Source organism: Monodelphis domestica, chromosome 1 (assembly GCF_027887165.1).
Source record: "Monodelphis domestica isolate mMonDom1 chromosome 1, mMonDom1.pri, whole genome shotgun sequence".
NCBI lineage: Eukaryota > Metazoa > Chordata > Mammalia > Didelphimorphia > Didelphidae > Monodelphis > Monodelphis domestica.
Genome location: NC_077227.1, coordinates 35,878,249 through 35,897,797, shown reverse-complemented (window position 1 = coordinate 35,897,797; position 19,549 = coordinate 35,878,249). Strand labels below are relative to the sequence as shown.

Here is a 19,549-nt window from a genome sequence, read left to right as displayed (position 1 = left end):
TTCAAAAGATTGTTCTATTACAATAATGAATTATATGGAAATAGGTATAAAGTTAAAACATTTGTATAACCCAGTGGAATTGCTTGTTGGCTCTGGGAGGGGGAGGGAAAAGGGGAGGGAAAGAAAATGTATCATGGAAACAGGGGAAATATTTTAAAATATTTTTTAATTTAAAAAAGAAAAGATTTGAACCCAGAACTTTTCACCTCTAGGCATGTCTCTAAATCCATTGTATCAACTAACTGTCCCCCTAAAGGTATGATTCTTTAAAAGATTGATCTAATAGGGGAAACTTGGGAAATTATAACTCTTTAAGGTGAAAAGTGAATCACTGAGAATCTGAAGGTTCACATTTATGTCACTGAAAAGAAAGAACTGGGGATAGGAAATGGATATAGGAACCAATATAGGAAATGCAGAAGAAACTGACATAGGAATCTGAAGACTTGATGGGGAGAGTTAGAAGCAGTAAACTGATAGGTTTCAGCTAATAGATTCCTGATTGGTCCAGGAGCTACATTGATAGCTGTTGCCTTTTTATGCCATCTAGATGTGGAAGGAAAAGCTTCTCATAAGAGTTTGTTGTTCTCTGTTGCCACCTCTGACTCGAGAAGAAAAAACACAAGAGACTTTGCAGAGTCTTTGATATCCTGATCAGTTGGCTTAAAGAGTCAACCAGATCTGTGTGGCTATAGTCTCCATTCTGATTGAACAGTACTGCACCTGGGTGAGAGAACTATTGGTTGGGCACACTGTGGAGGTCAGAGAGAGCCGATTTGGTGAGTTTTGTAACCCTCTGGTTTAAAGAGAACTGCTATTCATATGAAGACCTAACATTTCCTAAAAACTCTTTTAAGATGATAGTTAATTGAAAGTATAAATTCAATGCTTAACCAAAGAAGAGAAATTCCCCCAACTTCCTCAGGACCAGGAATATTGAAACCTTAAGTCCAGAGTTGTGAGCTATCCTAAACACATTTTCTCTTATATGTATCCCTGCCAAGTTCCTGTGTTTTCCTTTTCCTCACTAAAGATATTAAGTATACTGGCAATAGAGCAGGATCTAATTTTAATATGTGGATTGTGATAGACTTTATTATCATACATTTGCTTTAATATATTAATGTCTATAATGTTTTTTTTGCTTAGCCATTAAGCAAATAGTTATGCTTAAGATCTAAAAGGGTCACTATTTTGAGTGACTGACTGTGTAGAAAGAAAATATCCTGAGTGGGGACTTAAGAGCTAGAGTAGTAAATACAAGGGATTAAATTGCATCTCAACCGAGTTATCCCAATAACTTTGAAAGAGTTTGACTATAACTATGTAGTAATGCTCTATCTCTGGGAACTCAGAACTGCAAATATATGAGCAGCTTGAAGTGAAGAAGTTAAAAGCCAAGAAAAAGTGAATGGATTTCAGGGGTAGGTTCTGACATACCCAATGAGATGGATTTTAGATTTATCTCGTGTGATATTTTGAGAGTCCATGTCTAGACATGCCTCATACTATACACAGTCATATTTTTAAAAAATTTATTTTCCCAATTGCAGTAATTTTTTATTTTTATTTTTATTTATTCATTTACTTTTGGACAGATCTAAATTTTATTTTTATTTTTATGTATTTATATTTCAATTTTTTACTAATTACATGTAATAACATTTCCACACAAATTTTCCCAACTTATATGATCAAACTTATCTCCTTCTCTCCCTTCCCTTTCCCCTCCCAGTGCTGTCAGATGATTCAATCTGGGTTATACATGTATTGTCATACAAAATATACACGTAATAATAATTTTTAACATACACTTTCTGAAATTATAAGATCCAATTGTCTCCCTCCCTCCCTTTCCTCCTCTCTCTCAGAGGTGGCAAGCAATTTATCTATAGTCATATTACACATAAAGTTGAAAAGATTTTGCCCAAATTAAATACACAAAGACTCCTAGCTATCTTTGTATTTAGCAGTACTTTTAATGTATACTATTTGGCACTTCCCTATCTCAGGATTTAGCCTTTCTTTACTGCTGCAACAAGTCATACCTGAACTCCTTAACCTGTATCGTTATAGTTTAGTGCAATGTTGGTGAACTTATGGTATGTGTGCCAGAGGGGGCTGATCCCCTACCACTCTCCAAAGGCATCTGAGGACATTTCTTTCATCACCTACCCCTTTGCCCAGTAACCCAATGGGAGTGCTTTCTTCCTCCCCTATCTGGGGTAAGGTGCTAGTGGTGATGTGTAAGGGGGGTGGCTCACATGCAGTGTGAGGGATGCAGTTTGGGCACTCCATCTCTAAAAGGTTCATCATCGCTGGTTTAGTCTCTTACTTTATTCACAAAGGTAGATAACCCAGAAACAGGAGTTTAGAGAAAGAATCACTGGGTTAGAGGAGATGGGAATCTTTTCTAAAAATCTCCTTAGTTTGGCCATAAAATGACCAGCACATTTTCTCTCCCAGCCAATGCTTCTGCTCTTTAATGAACAACAAAAAAAAAAAAGAATCTATGAAGGGATTACTAGGTGCCTAGCACTGTGCTGAGAGCTAAGCATACAAAGAGAAGACAGTCAGTCCTTGCCCTCAAGCTGCTTACATTTCAACAAGGAGAGACAACATACATAATGGAACTGTGGCTCAGGAGGCATAATTTAGTCCAGAAACTTATAGGGATGATAAATGGAATCATAGGTTGTAAGACTGGCACACTCTTACCAGGAACAGTGAAAGAATTTGCTTGATATGGTTCCAGAACTCAGAGTGGCAAGAGTGTAGGAAAGACCTTGCTACAAACCTCTTCCTTGGTCTGGCCCTGGTCCCTGCTCCTTGGATTTTTCTAAGATATTTTTTCAGCACCTAAAACTGTAAAGACAGACTTACTTTCAGGAGTTTTATGGGCAGAGCCCATGTCTCTTGGTTCTTTTCCTCCATCTCTGGTAGAGCAAAGAATGGAAGGACCTCACTAGAACCTGATCTTGGCTCCATATGAAGTCACCATCTTACCAGGGGAACAAGCCTGGGTGTTCCTCCACTGCATCTCAGTCCCCACATTATCCCTTGTCTTATTCCTATCAGAGCCAGAGATGGTATTGTCTCTTCCTGACTAATTCCTGAAGACAGGGTCTCCAGGGGTCATCACTATCAGAACACAAGACTTCCCTATCCACATGTAAAACAGAGGAGAACACAAAGGTAGATAGATACACAGGGAATGCCACCAAGAACAGCAGCCTCTGCAGAAACATTAGCCATTTCAGAGGTGTCACTTAGCACTTTCTGTGTCTCATCACTGTCCCTCCTGTCTTTCTCTTTTCCTCTCTCTTCCTCTCTTCATCTCCCTCTCTCTCTCTCTCTCTCTCTCTCTCTCTCTCTCTCTCTCTCTCTCTCTCTCTCTCTCTCTCTCTCTCTCGCTCTCTCTCTCTCTCTCTCTCACATGCACACACACACACACACATCCATCTCTTCTCTGTCCCCCCTTTTCTTCTCCTCACATATGTCTGTTTCTCTCTTCCTCTCTCTTTCAGACACACATAACCTCTCCCTCTCTCTGCCTGTCTCTTTCCCTCCCTCCCTTCCTCCCTCTCTCTTTTCCTCTCTCTCTCTCTGTCTCTCATAATCTCTTGATCTGTTTTTGTCTCTCTGTCTCTGTCTCTGTCTGTATGTCTCTCTCACACACATACATAATATCTCCCTCTATCTCCTTCTATCTCCCTCTATCTTCCTCTCTCTTTCTCTCTCCCTCCTTCTCTCTCTCTGTCTCTCTTCCTCCCCTTCTCTCTTTTTCTCTCTCATAATCTCTCATAATCTGTCTGTCTGTCTCTCACACACATAATCTCTCCCTTTCTCTGTCTCCCTCCTTCCTTTCCCCCCTCTCTTCCTCCCTCTCTCTCTGTCTCTGTCTCACATATACAATCTCTCTGACTCTGTCCCTTTCTGTCCCTCCCATCCTCTTCTCCATCCCCCACCATCTGTCTGTCTGTCTCTCACACACACATAATCTCTTCCTATCTCTAACTCTGTCTCTTTTCTCCCTCCCTCTCTGTCTCTCTCTCTCTCTTTCTCTCTCTCTCCCTCCATCACTCTCTCTCCCTCCCTCCCCCCCCTCTGTCTCTCTGTCTCTGTCTCTGCCTCTGCCTCTGTCTCTGCCTCTGTCTCTCTCTCTGTCTCTGTCTCTCTGTCTCTCTCTCTCTCACACACATACACACACACACTCCATGTAACTCTTGGCAAATCATTTAACCACTTAGTAGCCAGGGCAATTCTATATGACTATAACTTAAAAAAGAGTTGCTGACTTGCATCAGTCGCAAGAGCTTCCACCCTAGGAATTCCATGGGTAAATTGCGTATGGCCAAGTAAGATGTTCCTACCCACATAAAATATCTAACCAAGGGGAATTGATATTTCTGAAACTTGGTCCAAGAATCTTTAAAGAACACTGTGAGTCCTGCCTTGAGGACTAGAAGATCCATGAGCTTATTACTCCATGCTCTGGGTCCAGGACTATTTACCCCCTTAAATGCTGCTATTTTATGTGTAGAGTTTTTTGGTTCAAAGGCTAAATTGCTGAAAATGAAATAATACCCAGTGAAGTACAGAGGACTAAGGGCAATTTCTACAATGACATTTCAGAGAAAAACATTTTTCAAAGTCTTTAGAACACTGGCCAGTACCATGTAACAACATACCAGGGGTCCAAAAGACTGAAGGTGACACAGGTGACTGGCCTCTGGCTACAGAGGTCACGAACACAAAATAGAGAGATAACTTTTTTTCAGACATGGATAATATGGAAACTTGTTTTGCTGATCTATGAATGTATATTTAAAAAGAGTTGTTTTGTTTTGGTTTTTAGTTGCCCAAGTGGGAGGCATAATTCTAAGTGCTTATAAAAATAAAATTCCCAAAGTATATATTTCTTGATTTATTGTTGCTGTCCCTCAAAAGGAAAAAGATAATCCTTTGGACTCTTCACCAAATATTGTTTACACAAAAGACCATGACAAATAGTGAAGAGTGAGCAAACCTATTATCTGAACAAATCTAAACAGAAATCAGAAATTTCATGCAGATTAAAATATCATAGAAAATACACAGAGTAACTGAATTCTCCCACTGGGAGCAAGATATCTCAAATCAAACCAAGAAATATCTCAGATGAGGAGGAATTCCCTAAGCCAGAAATCAGGGACGTGGTAGAAACCTAGCTTCCTCTACACATCTAAAGCTACTAATCTCTCTCTCTCTCTCTCTCTCTCTCTCTCTCTCTCTCTCTCTCTCTCTCTCTCTCTCTCTCTCTCTCTCTCATGCCTGGAATTAGTCTCAGAGAGAATCTGGAACTATGAATGTCCTCTCTCAAAAAACAAACAAACAAACAAAAACTTGAAAAATGTCTTTCATCTCCAAAGCTCTCACACCAATTCTTGCCCTAAAATATTTCATCAGCATTTTCTCTACCAGTGAGGAAAAGTCTCATGCAAAGTATCCCAAGAGTTTGGGCAAAAACCTGGGTTGTACAAATATCACTTAAGTCACAGGTCTGGACCTTTATTGGTTTTAATTCTGCCTTTTCAGCTCAAGAAGAAAAAAAGAAGATCTATAAGATCTTAGACAAGCCATCCATCCCAAACAAATCTTTGAAGAAATAGCTCAGTTTCTCTCTTTACAAGTCCAGGCTCCTCTGGGAAGGCTTCTGTGACTCCTTGTGCTATCTCCTGGGGTCCCTGTCTGCCCAAATTGTTCATTTGGCTTTTATTGATCAGTCCATGAATGAATTAATGGCTTTCCTTGTGAGGAGAGCTCCCAGAGAGTAGGCACTGTGCCATCCTTTTCTTTATACTACCTCCACACCATGGAATGGCAAAGCTGAAAGAGAATATAGTAATCATCTAACTAGGAACAATGAGGAGATGTTTCTTAGAGGAAGAGTTTGGCTTTCTATAAGGGAAAATTTCCCAACATTCAGAGCTGCCCTAAAGAGAAGTGGATTGCCTGAGGGAGAGAGAGCCTCTTATTACTGCGAGGTCTTCAAGGGGAGGCTGCATGACCACTTCCCAGAGGTATTATGAAAGGGATAGCAGACCTCTAATTTGCCTTCCCATTCTGAGATTCCATAATCTAGCCAGAAGATTAGAAGACAATAAATTCAGGGCTCAAATTAACTGTAATGAACGGTGTTTGATCACAGAGCCCAAACTTATCATTTTTATAGATGAGACTCAGAATGCTTGTAGGATTCTGGAACGGGGCTGGAAGGGATCTTAGAGGCAGTTTAATCTGATTCATTTATTTTAGCTGAGATCAGGGAAGTCAGATGATCACAGGGCTAGAGCTGGAAGAACCTTAGAAGCCTCCTAAAGCAATCCCTCCTTTTCCAGAAGAGAAATCTAGAGCCAAAAAAGCAAAATCACATCTGGCAAGCATCAGAGGGATTCCTCTGACTCCAAATCCAGCAAGGCAGGATGCTTCTCACCTGTTCATTTTACTAATAAGGAACCTGGCGTCCAGTTTCCTGGGGAAGTCCCTCTCTAAGGGACTTTACCAACTTCAAAATCTTGTATACCTGTGACTTGTTTAATGCCACACAGGGAACTCATGAAGGAACTAGAACTAGAACTCAGATCTCCTAAAACTGGTACACCATAAGTATTTTATTTATTTCATATATAATATGTAACATAATCATATAATACAAGATTTGTTGTGAATGTGTAATAAATTATAGAGAAAATATGCTTATCTAAGAGAAGAAAATTCTCACATTAGCTATTTCAAAAATCTGGCTCATTCTTTTTTTCCCCTCTCCCTTCCCCCAGCAGATAATATGAGATAGCTGGTCCATATGTTCTCATTTAATACTTATTTCTCTTGGTACATCAAGTTGTGAAACAAGACACACATTGCTTATATACTATGGAAAAATTCATGGAGGAAATACAATGAAGAATGGTACATTTCAATTCGCATTTGTACTTGTCAATTCCTTCTGTGGGGCTGGATATCCTTTTCCATCCTGAGCCCCTTGGAGCTGCCCTGGATCCTCTCCTTGTTGAGAGGTGTTAAGTCATTCACAGCTGATCCTCCGACACTGTTGCTGTTATTGTGCACAACAGTGTCCTGGTTCTGTTGACTTCACTTTGCATCACTTCCTCTAAGTCTTCCCAGATTTTCGGTGATCGTCTCGTTTGTCCCCTCTTATGACAACAGTTTTCATCAATATCCCTAGTGTTCATTCCACAAGTATTTATGATTGATTTAAATGAAGGTGTTGAGACATGGTTCATTAGAGTCAGGAAGGCATGGGTTCAAATCCCACATTTAACACAGATAGGCTGGGCAATCTTGAAGAAGTCCCTGAGGCACTTTTTAAGAAGAGAAAATGCCAATCTTCATGAACAGAGGGAGTTTCTCACCAGGTCTCCCTGGTATCTATGAGATGACTGTTTTGGGGCAACTAGATAGCCCAGTGGATAGAGCACCAGAGCTGGAGTCAGGAGTTCAAATTGGACCTCAGACACTTCTTAGCTGGGTGACCTTGGGCAAGTCACTTAGCCTTGATTGCTCTGGCCATTCTTCTGTCTTAGAATTAATACTAGGGCAGAAAGTAAGGGTTTTTAAAACTTATTTTAATCTTTAAAATAAAATAAACATGTGATCTATTAAAACTTCAGACAGCTAATTGAAGCACCCACGTTGGCCTTGCCCTAAGCCTATAATCAGGGTCAAATCCTCTCAATTCTGTTCCTTTCCCTTCTAGAAAAACACCCTCCCCCCTTCCTGTACAGTCATCTATGTCACACAAAGGGCATTTATTTGGGCTGTTAATCCCCAAGAAGGAATGTGGGGCAGGCAGATGGAAGAACTCGATCTCCTGTGTCCTTGGAGAAAGGAACGTTGGGGGGGGAGAAGGGGGAGATAAGGTCCAATTTGACCCCTCAGGGAACACACAAGGAGACATAGTGAACACATACACAGATTCCTATCAACTAATGAAATGTTAACCATTTGCTCACTTTTCTCCCCAATCCACTAAACCTATCCTCCCTTCTTATAGGCAGTCCCAATCTCGTGGTGGGAAGAATTGTCAAGAAATTCCTAAAGGTCTTGTTGGATAAGGCAAAGGCATAAGGAGAATAGACTTGGTCAAGAAAGACTGGGGGGTTCAAATCCTGCCGGCGTCACTCATTAGTCAATAGGCAAGCCACCTTCTCTCTTTCCTCCTCAGTTTTCTCATCACTAAAAATGTGTATCTCTTGTAAGATCAGAGATTTTGAGCTGGAAGGGACCACAGGAACCAAACTTCTCATTTGATAGCTGAGGAATAGAGACCCAAAAAGAAGTGACAATGGAAGAGTTCAGATTCAGATCAAAGGTTTTGATTCTCAACCCAACTCTCCCTCCATGGTAGCAGACCATTGTCCTTCCAGACCCCTGCCCTACCTGCCTTAGAGCTGTTGAGAGGCATAAAATGAGATAATGTTACCAAGTACTTCACCAGCCTTAAAAGAACTCTAGAAACAGGGACAAAGACTGGGGTGTGATTTCATTGGCTTGAGGGACTCTTGGATGAGGGTGTTTCCATGGATTGGTACCTGCTCCACAGCTAACAGTCTTATAGGGCTGCCTATATCACTTCGAGCTACAGTGACTTGCCCAAAGTCACAGAGACGATATGTACCAGAGACAAGACATGAATCAAGTCTTCCTGGCTTTCTCTATTAATTGAATCACATAATCATTATATTGAATCACATGAATTTCTATTAATTGAATCACATATCATTATAATATAGATGATATACAGGGGGGGGAGGAGTGGAGGGAAAGAATATGAATCATGTGACCATGGAAAAATATTCTAAATTAATTAATTAAATAAAATTTTCAATTCAAATAAATAAAAATAAAACCATAAAATAGATGATACTATTATAGTGGAATTGTGCTCTATCATTTTCAACAAGAACAATAATAACAAGCATTTATTATGCCCTATGTGCCAGGCACTGGACTGGCCACTGGAGAGGCAAACAAGGCAAAAGAAATCCAATCCATTCTAATGGAAAAAGAGAACTCATAAAGGGAGCTGAAAAGTAGAGGGGTGGGGAGAAATAGAGACTAAGTCCAGAGAATCATGGCTGCCCTGGTTGTTGTTGCCATTCAGTCATTTTTCAGTCATGTCTGACTCTTCATGACTCCATTTGGAGTTTTCTTGGCACAGATACTGGAGTGGTTGGCCCTTTCCTTCTCCAGCTCATTTTACAGATCAAGAAACTAAGCCAGACAGGATTAAGTGATTTGCCTATGGTCACAAAACCAGTAAGAGTCTGAGGGCAGATTCGAACTCCCAGCCGGCTGCCCCTCAAAGCTAGGTGTACTGCTTCACAAACCAGGATTTATTCTTCTGAATCACATTCGCTACAAAAGGAGATAATCCATCTTTTTCTCTTTTTTCTCCCCCCAAGCTTCTGTTGCCAATCATGTCTGCCATCTGCTTTTTTGAGTGAAAGGCACAACTATGTTGAATTGAAGCTCTAGCCATTGAGTAACTAGAAGATGAAGAGCAGATCTCATTGTACTCCAGTCACCAGAGAATGGCCCAAGATGACCACTGTGTCCCCCTGAGTGGAATCTACTATGTTCACTTGAATATTGGAGTTTGTAGACCTTAAATAAAGGAAGATGGAGGTGCCACAGCCCCAAACTTCAGGGAAGTAGCTTTCAGACCCACATAGTGAACACCAACTTCTCTGTTTGGGTCTTTGAGATGGTGCTATGGCCAGGGCGGGGGCAGCTGAACTTTTCCCAGGCTAGAGGAAACAGGAGGAAAATGGTCCAAGTTGGTAGATCAGGTGGCTTTGAAGGCAAGTTCCATCTGGTCCTTGGATCCAAACTCCTAAATGACAGATAAAGAGCTAGGGAAGCAGATTCTGGAAGACAGCAAGGGCTCCTCAGGCCACTTCAACAGCCGTGGAAGCACAGAGATCCATTCGACGTCTAGTCAGAAAACTGGGATCTTCGGAGGGTGATAGAGAGAGCTGACCATGGGTTGTCTCTCCCGATCCCGTCATTATGAGGACTCCCAGTGAATCTACAGATGGCTCTGGGGGGTCTGCAGCATGCCTTATGAGCTCTATCACTTGACCTGCCCCCAGAGCTGGAAGTGGCTGTGCATCTCTCCCAACCCACTCCCTCCTCCATCTTCTTTTCTCTGGTCTCAGAGGAGGCAGCACCCATCTCCTTCCCTTTCACCGGTACCCTTGATCTCATCTCCTTCCATATCCTTTATGGCCTTGCTCCATTATTCATTCCCTCTCCTTTAGACTGCTTCATTCCCCACTGCCAAGGAAACAGAAGGTTCTCTAGTCTCCCCCATCCTAAAACCCTCCCTTGATCCTAAAGTTGTTTTCCTATCATTCTCCTTTCTTTCAATATCAATCTTGTAGAAATAGTCGATGCTTGCTTAGGCTACTTCCTCACCACCACACACATCTCAGTCCTTCAAAATCTGGCTTCTGGTCCCACCATTCTGCTGAAATTGCTCTTGCTCTGGCCACCAGGGATGCCTAATGGGCACACTTTGTGGGCTCTTCTCAGGCCTCATCATCCTTGACCCTTTGCTCATTGTTGACCACTCCCTACAGATAATCGCTCCTCCCTTGGTTTCTGCCATGGACATGGCTCTGAAATGTTTTGTGCCAGTCCCTTCACTCATGCTACATTTCAGCCCAATGGCCTATTCCATCCAGTCCTACCCCTTTCTTTCTGGCTCATAAATCTTTACCTGGGCCATTCTTCATGATTAGAAAAGAGTCTCTACCCAACTACCACACCATCCTACCCCTACTCCATGGCCATATTACCTCCATTAAAATTCTTCTCCATCAAGACCCATTGGACCATGCTCTCATCATGACCACCGACTCTCCTGCCCCTAAACCAGCTGCTCCATATCATGACCAAATCTATGTCTGGGGGAAATGAATGAGTAGCCTGTGCTGGATGGATTAGAGGAAAGAGTGAGTGGAGGTAGGATAACCTGGCAGGGGAGAGGAGGTGAGTGTGATATTGAAGAAGACACATTTATGAACCCAGGTAGCATGGAACCCCTCGATGAAAGAAGGCCTCCCTCCCAGAGCCAACAAGAAAGGATCCACCATGACTTGTGCTTTCAACATGGAGTCGTGGGGTATCTGGACCACCAGTGAACCTGGTACTGGATTCAGGTTAGGAAAGGGCAGAAGAGATATGGTTTATAGAAAACAAGCAATTTTATGCTCCCTGAGGGTGCAGTTGATCTGGATTTGCCTGGGACTCCAGCTTCTAATCTGGGGGCCCAGGTCATGGGCACTTTGATATAGCCAAGATGAAACCCACCTTGAAAGGAAGCTGGGTAATATCTCTCCCTCCATGATCTCAACAGAACCTAGTCTTAGGAAAGGATTTGGAGTTGGCAGGGACCTCAGAAACCATCTCGTCCAAGCCACTCATTTTACAGATGAGGAAACTGAGGCTGGGAGAGTCTTGTTTAAGTGCACAAAAGTAGTTAAATAGAAGCGTGAGCGAGCATTCTGATTGAACTCCAAAGTCACCAAAGAGGAGAGGCTGCAAAGGGCCAGGAGGAGGGACAAGGGATGGAAGAGAGAGCCTCAGTCCCAAGGAGGGAAAGTTAGAGATTTCATATTTAGGAAAAGGAGACTCTCAAGGCCACCCACCCCCGAACTTGGACAGGGCTTTTCAGTGAAGGCTTAGAAATCAGGTGGCAAAAAGGAGAAAGCAAAATCAGTCAGGGTAGACCTTATTCAGCCCTTGAAAGATGGTATCTATAACAGGACGGTTAACGGAAAGCTCAGAAGGTTTTGCTGGTCTGAGAAACTAGTTGAACCTTGTCTTATCCACTATGCCAGAAAGAATGAAGTGACTTCTTCTCCCAGGCATTTGGAGAGATGGGGACACTTCAGTCTCCCCCCACCCCAGGAAAAAGAGGAGGAAGATGGGGTTCAGAGCAGGACACTGCCAGGAGTTGGAGTCACTGTGGGACCGAGAGGGCAAGAAGCCCAGGGGGAGCCAGGCACAGATTTCTTCCCCACTCTGGCCGTTGCAGGAGGATATAAGAGGAAGCTAGCACTGCCAGTCCAGTGAGGGGTATCGAAGAGCAATGGCAATTCATTTCCATGCATAAGGCACCCAATTGAGAGCCAGCACTGGGCAAAGGGTCGCTCTGGGCAATGGGGGCAAAGAGACAAGAATAACCCAGGCCTCACTCTCAAGCTAGTGGTTTGGGAAACTAAACTGAGAACTTGGAGCAGAGTGTATTCTGGGAAGAAATTCACATGAGATAAGAGGACCAGGGAGGCAGGAGGGGCAGGGGGCAATGTAGAACTTGGGGAAGAGAGCCAGGGGGCAGGAGGGGCAGGGGGAAATATGGAGCTTGGGGAAGAGAGCCAGGGGTCAGGAGGGGCAGGGGGGCAATATGGAGCTTGGAGAAGAGAGCCAGGAGGCACGTTGGACAGGGGGCAATATGGAGTTTGGGGAAGAGAGTCAGGGGGCAAGAGGGGCAGAGGGAAATATGGAGCTTGGGGAAGAGAGCCAGGGGTCAGGAGGGGCAGGGGGGCAATATGGAGCTTGGAGAAGAGAGCCAGGAGGCACGTTGGACAGGGGGCAATATGGAACTTGGGGAAGAGAGTCAGGGGGCAGGAGGGGCAGGGGGCAATATGGAGTTTGGGGAAGAGAGCCAGGAGGCACGTTGGACAGGGGGCAATATGGAACTTGGGGAAGAGAGTCAGGGGGCAGGAGGGGCAGGGGCAATATGGAGCTTGGGGAAGAGAGCCAGGGGGAAGGAGGGGCAGGGGGCAATATGGAGCTTGGGGAAGAGAGCCAGGGGGCAGGAGGGGCAGGGGGCAATATGGAGCTTGGGGAAGAGAGCCAGGGGGCAGGAGGGGCAGGGGGCAATGTAGAACTTGGGGAAGAGAGCCAGGGGGCAGGAGGGGCAGGGGGCAATGTAGAACTTGGGGAAGAGAGCCAGGGGGCAGGAGGGGCAGGGGGCAATATGGAGCTTGGGGGAAAGAGCCAGGAGGCATGTTGGACAGGGGGCAATATGGAGCTTGGGGAAGAGAGCCAGGGGGAAGGAGGGGCAGGGGGCAATGTAGAACTTGGGGAAGAGAGCCAGGGGGCAGGAGGGGCAGAGGGAAATATGGAGCTTGGGGAAGAGAGCCAGGGAGCAGGAGGGGCAGGGGGCAATATGGAGCTTGGGGAAGAGAGCCAGGAGGCACGTTGGACAGGGGGCAATATGGAGCTTGGGGAAGAGAGCCAGGGGGCAGGAGAGCCAGGGGGCAGGAGGGGCAGGGGGCAATGTAGAACTTGGGGAAGAGAGCCAGGGGGCAGGAGGGGCAGGGGGCAATATGGAGCTTGGGGAAGAGAGCCAGGGGTCAGGAGGGGCAGGGGGGCAATATGGAGCTTGGAGAAGAGAGCCAGGAGGCACGTTGGACAGGGGGCAATATGGAGTTTGGGGAAGAGAGTCAGGGGGCAGGAGGGGCAGAGGGAAATATGGAGCTTGGGGAAGAGAGCCAGGGGGCAGGAGGGGCAAGGGGCAATATGGAGTTTGGGAAAGAGAGCCAGGAGGCACGTTACGGAAGAGAGCCAGGGGGCAGGAGGGGCAGGGGGCAATATGGAGCTTGGAGAAGAGAGCCAGGAGGCACGTTGGACAGGGGGCAATATGGAACTTGGGGAAGAGAGTCAGGGGGCAGGAGGGGCAGGGGGCAATATGGAGTTTGGGGAAGAGAGCCAGGAGGCACGTTGGACAGGGGGCAATATGGAGCTTGGGGAAGAGAGCCAGGGGGCAGGAGGGGCAGGGGGCAATATGGAGCTTGGAGAAGAGAGCCAGGAGGCACGTTGGACAGGGGGCAATATGGAACTTGGGGAAGAGAGTCAGGGGGCAGGAGGGGCAGGGGCAATATGGAGCTTGGGGAAGAGAGCCAGGGGGAAGGAGGGGCAGGGGGCAATATGGAGCTTGGGGAAGAGAGCCAGGGGGCAGGAGGGGCAGGGGGCAATATGGAGCTTGGGGAAGAGAGCCAGGGGGCAGGAGGGGCAGGGGGCAATGTAGAACTTGGGGAAGAGAGCCAGGGGGCAGGAGAGGCAGGGGGCAATGTAGAACTTGGGGAAGAGAGCCAGGGGGCAGGAGGGGCAGGGGGCAATATGGAGCTTGGGGAAGAGAGCCAGGGGGCAGGAGGGGCAGGGGGCAATATGGAGCTTGGGGAAGAGAGCCAGGGGGAAGGAGGGGCAGGGGGCAATGTAGAACTTGGGGAAGAGAGCCAGGGGGCAGGAGAGGCAGGGGGCAATGTAGAACTTGGGGAAGAGAGCCAGGGGGAAGGAGGGGCAGGGGGCAATGTAGAACTTGGGGAAGAGAGCCAGGGGGAAGGAGGGGCAGGGGGCAATATGGAGCTTGGGGAAGAGAGCCAGGGGGCAGGAGGGGCAGGGGGCAATATGGAGCTTGGAGAAGAGAGCCAGGAGGCACGTTGGACAGGGGGCAATATGGAACTTGGGGAAGAGAGCCAGGGGGCAGGAGGGGCAGGGGGCAATGTAGAACTTGGGGAAGAGAGCCAGGGGGAAGGAGGGGCAGGGGGCAATATGGAGCTTGGGGAAGAGAGCCAGGGGGCAGGAGGGGCAGGGGGCAATATGGAGCTTGGGGAAGAGAGCCAGGGGGCAGGAGGGGCAGGGGGCAATGTAGAACTTGGGGAAGAGAGCCAGGGGGCAGGAGAGGCAGGGGGCAATGTAGAACTTGGGGAAGAGAGCCAGGGGGCAGGAGGGGCAGGGGGCAATATGGAGCTTGGGGAAAAGAGCCAGGAGGCATGTTGGACAGGGGGCAATGTAGAACTCGGGGAAGAGAGCCACGGGGCAGGAGAACCAGGGAATAATGTAGAACTTGAGAGTCAAGGCAGGGACTTTGGGACTTCCCAGAACAACTTTTTTTTTTTTAACTAGACCGGAGACTTCCACAGCTCCAGAAGAATCCCAGTAAGTCACTCCATCTACAATGCAGCTCTATAACTGCTCAGCAGTTTAACTCTTAGAGGATTTCATCCCTTGCCTGAGGTCACCCAGCCATTGTCAGGGAAGACTTGAACTCAAATCTTCTAGGCTCCCACATCTGCTGCCTGGGCACTTTGTCCCACCGATTACTAACAATAACCATTTCCAGTTGATATGACATTCTGAGCAATAGAGAGGCAACAAGGGGTCACGAGAGAGCCTCAGTGGCAGAACCTGAGTTCAGTTCTCACTTCTGACATATACTGGCTAGGCTAGGTGGCCCCAGGACTCTCTGGCCTCTGCCTAGAGTGCTCTACAGGGAACTCTGAGTCTATAGAAGCTGCTGCCTTGAACTGGCAGCATCTCCTCACCTGGAAGCTCCCTATACCAGTGACCTTCCCAGGCTAATCTTAACCCCATGGGCACTTTGCACTCATCTGAGTCTCCGTCCAGGAGGTAGGAAGGTGCCATTGTTGTCCCCACTGGGAGATGAGGAAACAGAGGCTCAGAGATATCTGACTTGCTTGAGGTCCCACAACTAGGAGGTGGGACTCGAAGGTCTTCTTGCTTTCAAGTCCAGCACTAAAGTCATGGAGAGGGATGAATTCAAGTTTAAATACAGGGAGAGCTTGAGCCGCCCTGAGACCATGGAGAGAGAGAACAAAGACTAGGGGTTGGGTTAGGGAACATCATTAGATTGTAAACTCTCTGAGGGCAGGACTTCGTTTGCCTTTTTTGTAACCCAAATGCTTAACACAGTGCCTGGTGCATAGTCGATGCTTTATAAATACTTATTAATTGATTGATTGCCCACTAGGATGCCCCTCTTCCCTCCCTGCCCTATGGATGCACCTGCAACTAAATGGTACAATGGATAGAAACAGGAAGGCTCAACTCCACAAGTTCAAATCTGGCCTCAATCACTTACTAGAGAGGTGATGCTGGGCAAGTCACTTAGCCCCATTTGCCTCAGTTCCTCATTTGCAAAATGAGCTGGAGAAAGAAGTAGCAAACCACTCCAGTATGTCTGCCAAGAAACCCTCAAACCAGGTCCTAGTAACAACAACTTCCCTCCAAAATAGGGTATGCCAGTATGGAATGAGCAGTGATGAACACATAGGATCAGAGTGTTTCCGGTACAACGCATCTGAATTGTGGGCATCTGAGCCCTAGTTTTGAACTCAGGAGTGTGCTGGACTAGGGGACTGGGTGCCCAAGTGAGCTGGGCACTGGGAAGACAGTCCCCTGAGCTTGAGTCCTAAGCCACCGGGGAGAAGGACCATAACAACCCTCCTTTGTCCTTGAGGTTCTCCGGTCCTTCCCCAGAAATCTCCCAGATGGCCAACACCAGGACTGCGCCCACACAGAGATGCTCCCCCTCCATTCCTGTTCCATCCAGCCAAGTTTCAGGATGGGCCCCAATATTCAGGAATGAGCAACACCCTGGTCACTACCCTCAGGTTCCATCAATGGATTTTCTCTTCCTTTTCCTCAATGTCTTCCTGTTTTTCAGAATGATCAGGTCTGAGGAAACCCAGGCTTCGCAAAGACTTATTTCTACTAACACATACATCCTCATTGTTGCAGCACCACCCAAGTGTTCAGAAGTGAAGCCCTGGCAGTTAAGTGCACCAGTCAGAGACATTATTGGCCCACCAGATCTCAAGAGCTATAGTGGGGAGGGGAGGATCTGGGCATCCCTGATCAATAGAGTCCACACCAACCCCTCCCCTCCCCACCCCCAGCCCAACTGACAATACCACAGGAGGTAGCAGGGCAGTTCCCCTTAAGAAAGTCATCTCTCTGGGATTTAATTTCCTCGTGTGTAATTCGACCAATGGGTATTTATTAAACACCTACTATATACTAGGCATTGTGCTGGGCGTTGGGAAGACAAGTATAATGAATGAAACAATTGTACTTACATTCTAAAGGTTGAAACAACTAGCATTTAAAAGATACACACTATAAATAGTGTTAAGAAATAAATATACCCAGAGATGGGAGGTCCCAGATTCAAATCTGATTTCAGATACTTGCTAGCTGTGTGACCCTGGCCAAGTCACTTCGCCCCCATTGCCTAGCTCTGACCACTCTTCTGTCTTGGAACCAATGCACAGGGTTGATTCTAAGATGGAAGGTGAGGGTTACAGACAAAAATATATTCATTATATATAGATGCACAATGAAGGGGATGGACTAGATGGCCTCTACAGGCCCTTCTGGCTCTGAATCTCTGACCCTTCATTTAATAGATGAGGAAACTGAAGCAAAGAGAAAGCAAGTGACTCGACCAAGTTCACACAGCTCCTAAGCTGCTGGACTGAATTCAATCCACCTTGTTTTCCCAACACTCTGCAAGAGAAATGGCCACATTCTTTCCCAGAAGGAGCCTCTATTATTCACCCAAGAAACTTCCCACACTCAAGCCCCTGGGACCTCAGCCTGGAGGCCCCCCAGTCCCGAAGCCATCCAAACGGGGAGCCAGAGAGGGAGGAGTGGCCCCCCATAGCATGCCCTGACAACCAAACCCCCCTTGGCCCACCCATCCGAGAGAGCTCGTGGGACATTGTACCTGGTTTCGAAGGCTTCCGGAGTCTTCCCTAAACTTCCATCCAGGGCTTTCTTCTTGAGGCTCTCTTCACTGTCAGGCATGCTGAAGGGTCCTGCGGAGCTGACTGGACTACCCTGACTAGCGGATCCCGAGACTGACCGCACACTCCCAGGCAGCCACAGTAACTGGAGGACGTAGGGCCGGAGGAGGAGACAAAAGTGCCAGCACAGCCAAGTCCTCTCCCCCCTCCCTGCTCCGAGGCAGGCTCCCAGAGTCTGGGAATTGCAGGTTGTCCAATGCTCGGGCTCTCCTTTCCTGCTCCGTTTGGTTCAATGAACCATGAGGAGAATTTCAATGAGAGCTGGGGGCTTTTTGATGCAAATTGATCCCAGGATCCCCAGCCAATCAGCGCCTGGGATTCTGGAACTTGGGGGCCAGGGGCTTTCTGCTCCCTCTTAGCTTTCCCCAGAGGTCTGGGTGGGCCAAGAGCAACTGAGGACTCATGACACTGAGGTTGAAGTGACTGGTGGCATGGACTTCACAAGAGAGATGGATGCTCCCCATTTCCTCCGGAAGTAACGGTTCAGTCAAATCTGGGGCTGCTCCTGGCTCCCTTCCCTTTCCCCTTCTCTCCCTCCCTGCTCTGGCTCCTTCCTTCTCTTCTCCCTCCGGAGGGAGCAGAATGCAATCAAAGCCTCTAGTGGCTTAGAAGGGAAAAGGAAGAAAATGAACATTTATCAAGCGCTTACTGTGTCCCAGGCTCGGTGCTAGGAGCTTTACAAACATTCTCTCATTTGATCCTCACAACAATCCAGGGAGCTAAAGGCTATTTGTTTGAACCTGATTCAAATCCTAATTCTCCCACTTACTGGCTTTCTCTTCTCTGGCCATAATTTCCTCATCTAAAAAAATAAGAATATTAGATTAGATCATGGTTTCTCCACCTGTTTTGTGTTCTGGACCCCTTTGGCAGTCTGGGGAAGCCTATAAAACTCTTCTCTGAACAATATTTTTAAATGAATAAAATAAAATGGATAGAATTACAAAAGAAATGAACAATATTGAAAACGGTTCTCAAAAAAAGTTTAGGGAGGAAGGAAGGAAGGAAAGAAGGAAGGAAAGAAGGAAGGAGGGAGGAAGGAAGGAAGGAAGGAAGGAAGGAAGGAAGGAAGGAAGGAAGGAAGGAAGGAAGGAAGGAAGGAAGGAAGGAAGGAAGGAAGGAAGGGAGGAAGGGAGGAAGGGAGGAAGGAAGGAAGGAAGAAGGGAGGGAGGGAGGGAGGAAGGGAGGAAGGAAGAAAGGAAAGAAGGAAGGAAGGAAGGAAGGAAGGAAGGAAGGAAGGAAGGAAGGAAGGAAGGAAGGAAGGAAGGAAGGAAGGAAGGAAGGAAGGGAGGGAGGGAGGGAGGGAGGAAGGAAGGAAGGGAAGAAGGAAGGAAGGAAGGGAAGAAGGGAGGAAGGAAGGAAGGGAGGAAGGAAGGAAGGAAGGAAGGAAGGAAGGAAGGAAGGAAGGAAGGAGGGAAGGAAGGAAGGAAGGAGGGAGGGAGGGAGGAGGGAGGGAGGGAGGGAGAGAAGGAATGAAGGAGGGAGGGAGGGAGGGAGGGAAGGAGGGAAGGAGGGAAGAAAGGAAGAAAGGAAGAAAGAAAGAAAGAACCCCTGGACTGAATGATCTATAATGTTCCTTCCAATCTTTAAGCCTGTGATGTAATGACCTCATTGGGATTAAATTTCTTTATTTTTATCTACAAGATATAGTTTTGGGAACTGGATGACCTCCAAGGCCACTGCCAACTCTAGAGCCTATGATCCTACTATCATCCTAGGATTTAGCCTAAGCTCCTATCAAGAGCAGAAATCCCCAGTCCAGCCTCTCTGATAGTGGCTCCTTGATCTCTCCTCTCCTCACACATTTTCCTCTGTAAAGAGAGGGGTTTGGTGCTTCAATGGTAAATAAACAGAAGCTGAGCAAG

General features: G+C 46.6%; 1 protein-coding gene across 2 annotated transcripts in view; it reads right to left on the bottom strand.

The window, feature by feature from the left end:
* The window catches only part of ACSBG1 (acyl-CoA synthetase bubblegum family member 1), a 109,874-nt gene extending 91,715 nt beyond the window's left edge, over positions 1 to 18,159 (bottom strand). The window contains exon 1 of one of the 2 annotated variants that reach the window (XM_001376854.5): positions 17,606 to 18,159. In XM_001376854.5, the coding sequence (XP_001376891.2) occupies positions 17,606 to 17,685 (80 nt within the window). In that variant the 5' untranslated portion in view covers positions 17,686 to 18,159. The remainder of the gene's footprint in view (positions 1 to 17,605) is intronic. The other variant, XM_007478011.3, reaches the window with a different exon arrangement.
* Positions 18,160 to 19,549: the final 1,390 nt, after the last annotated feature.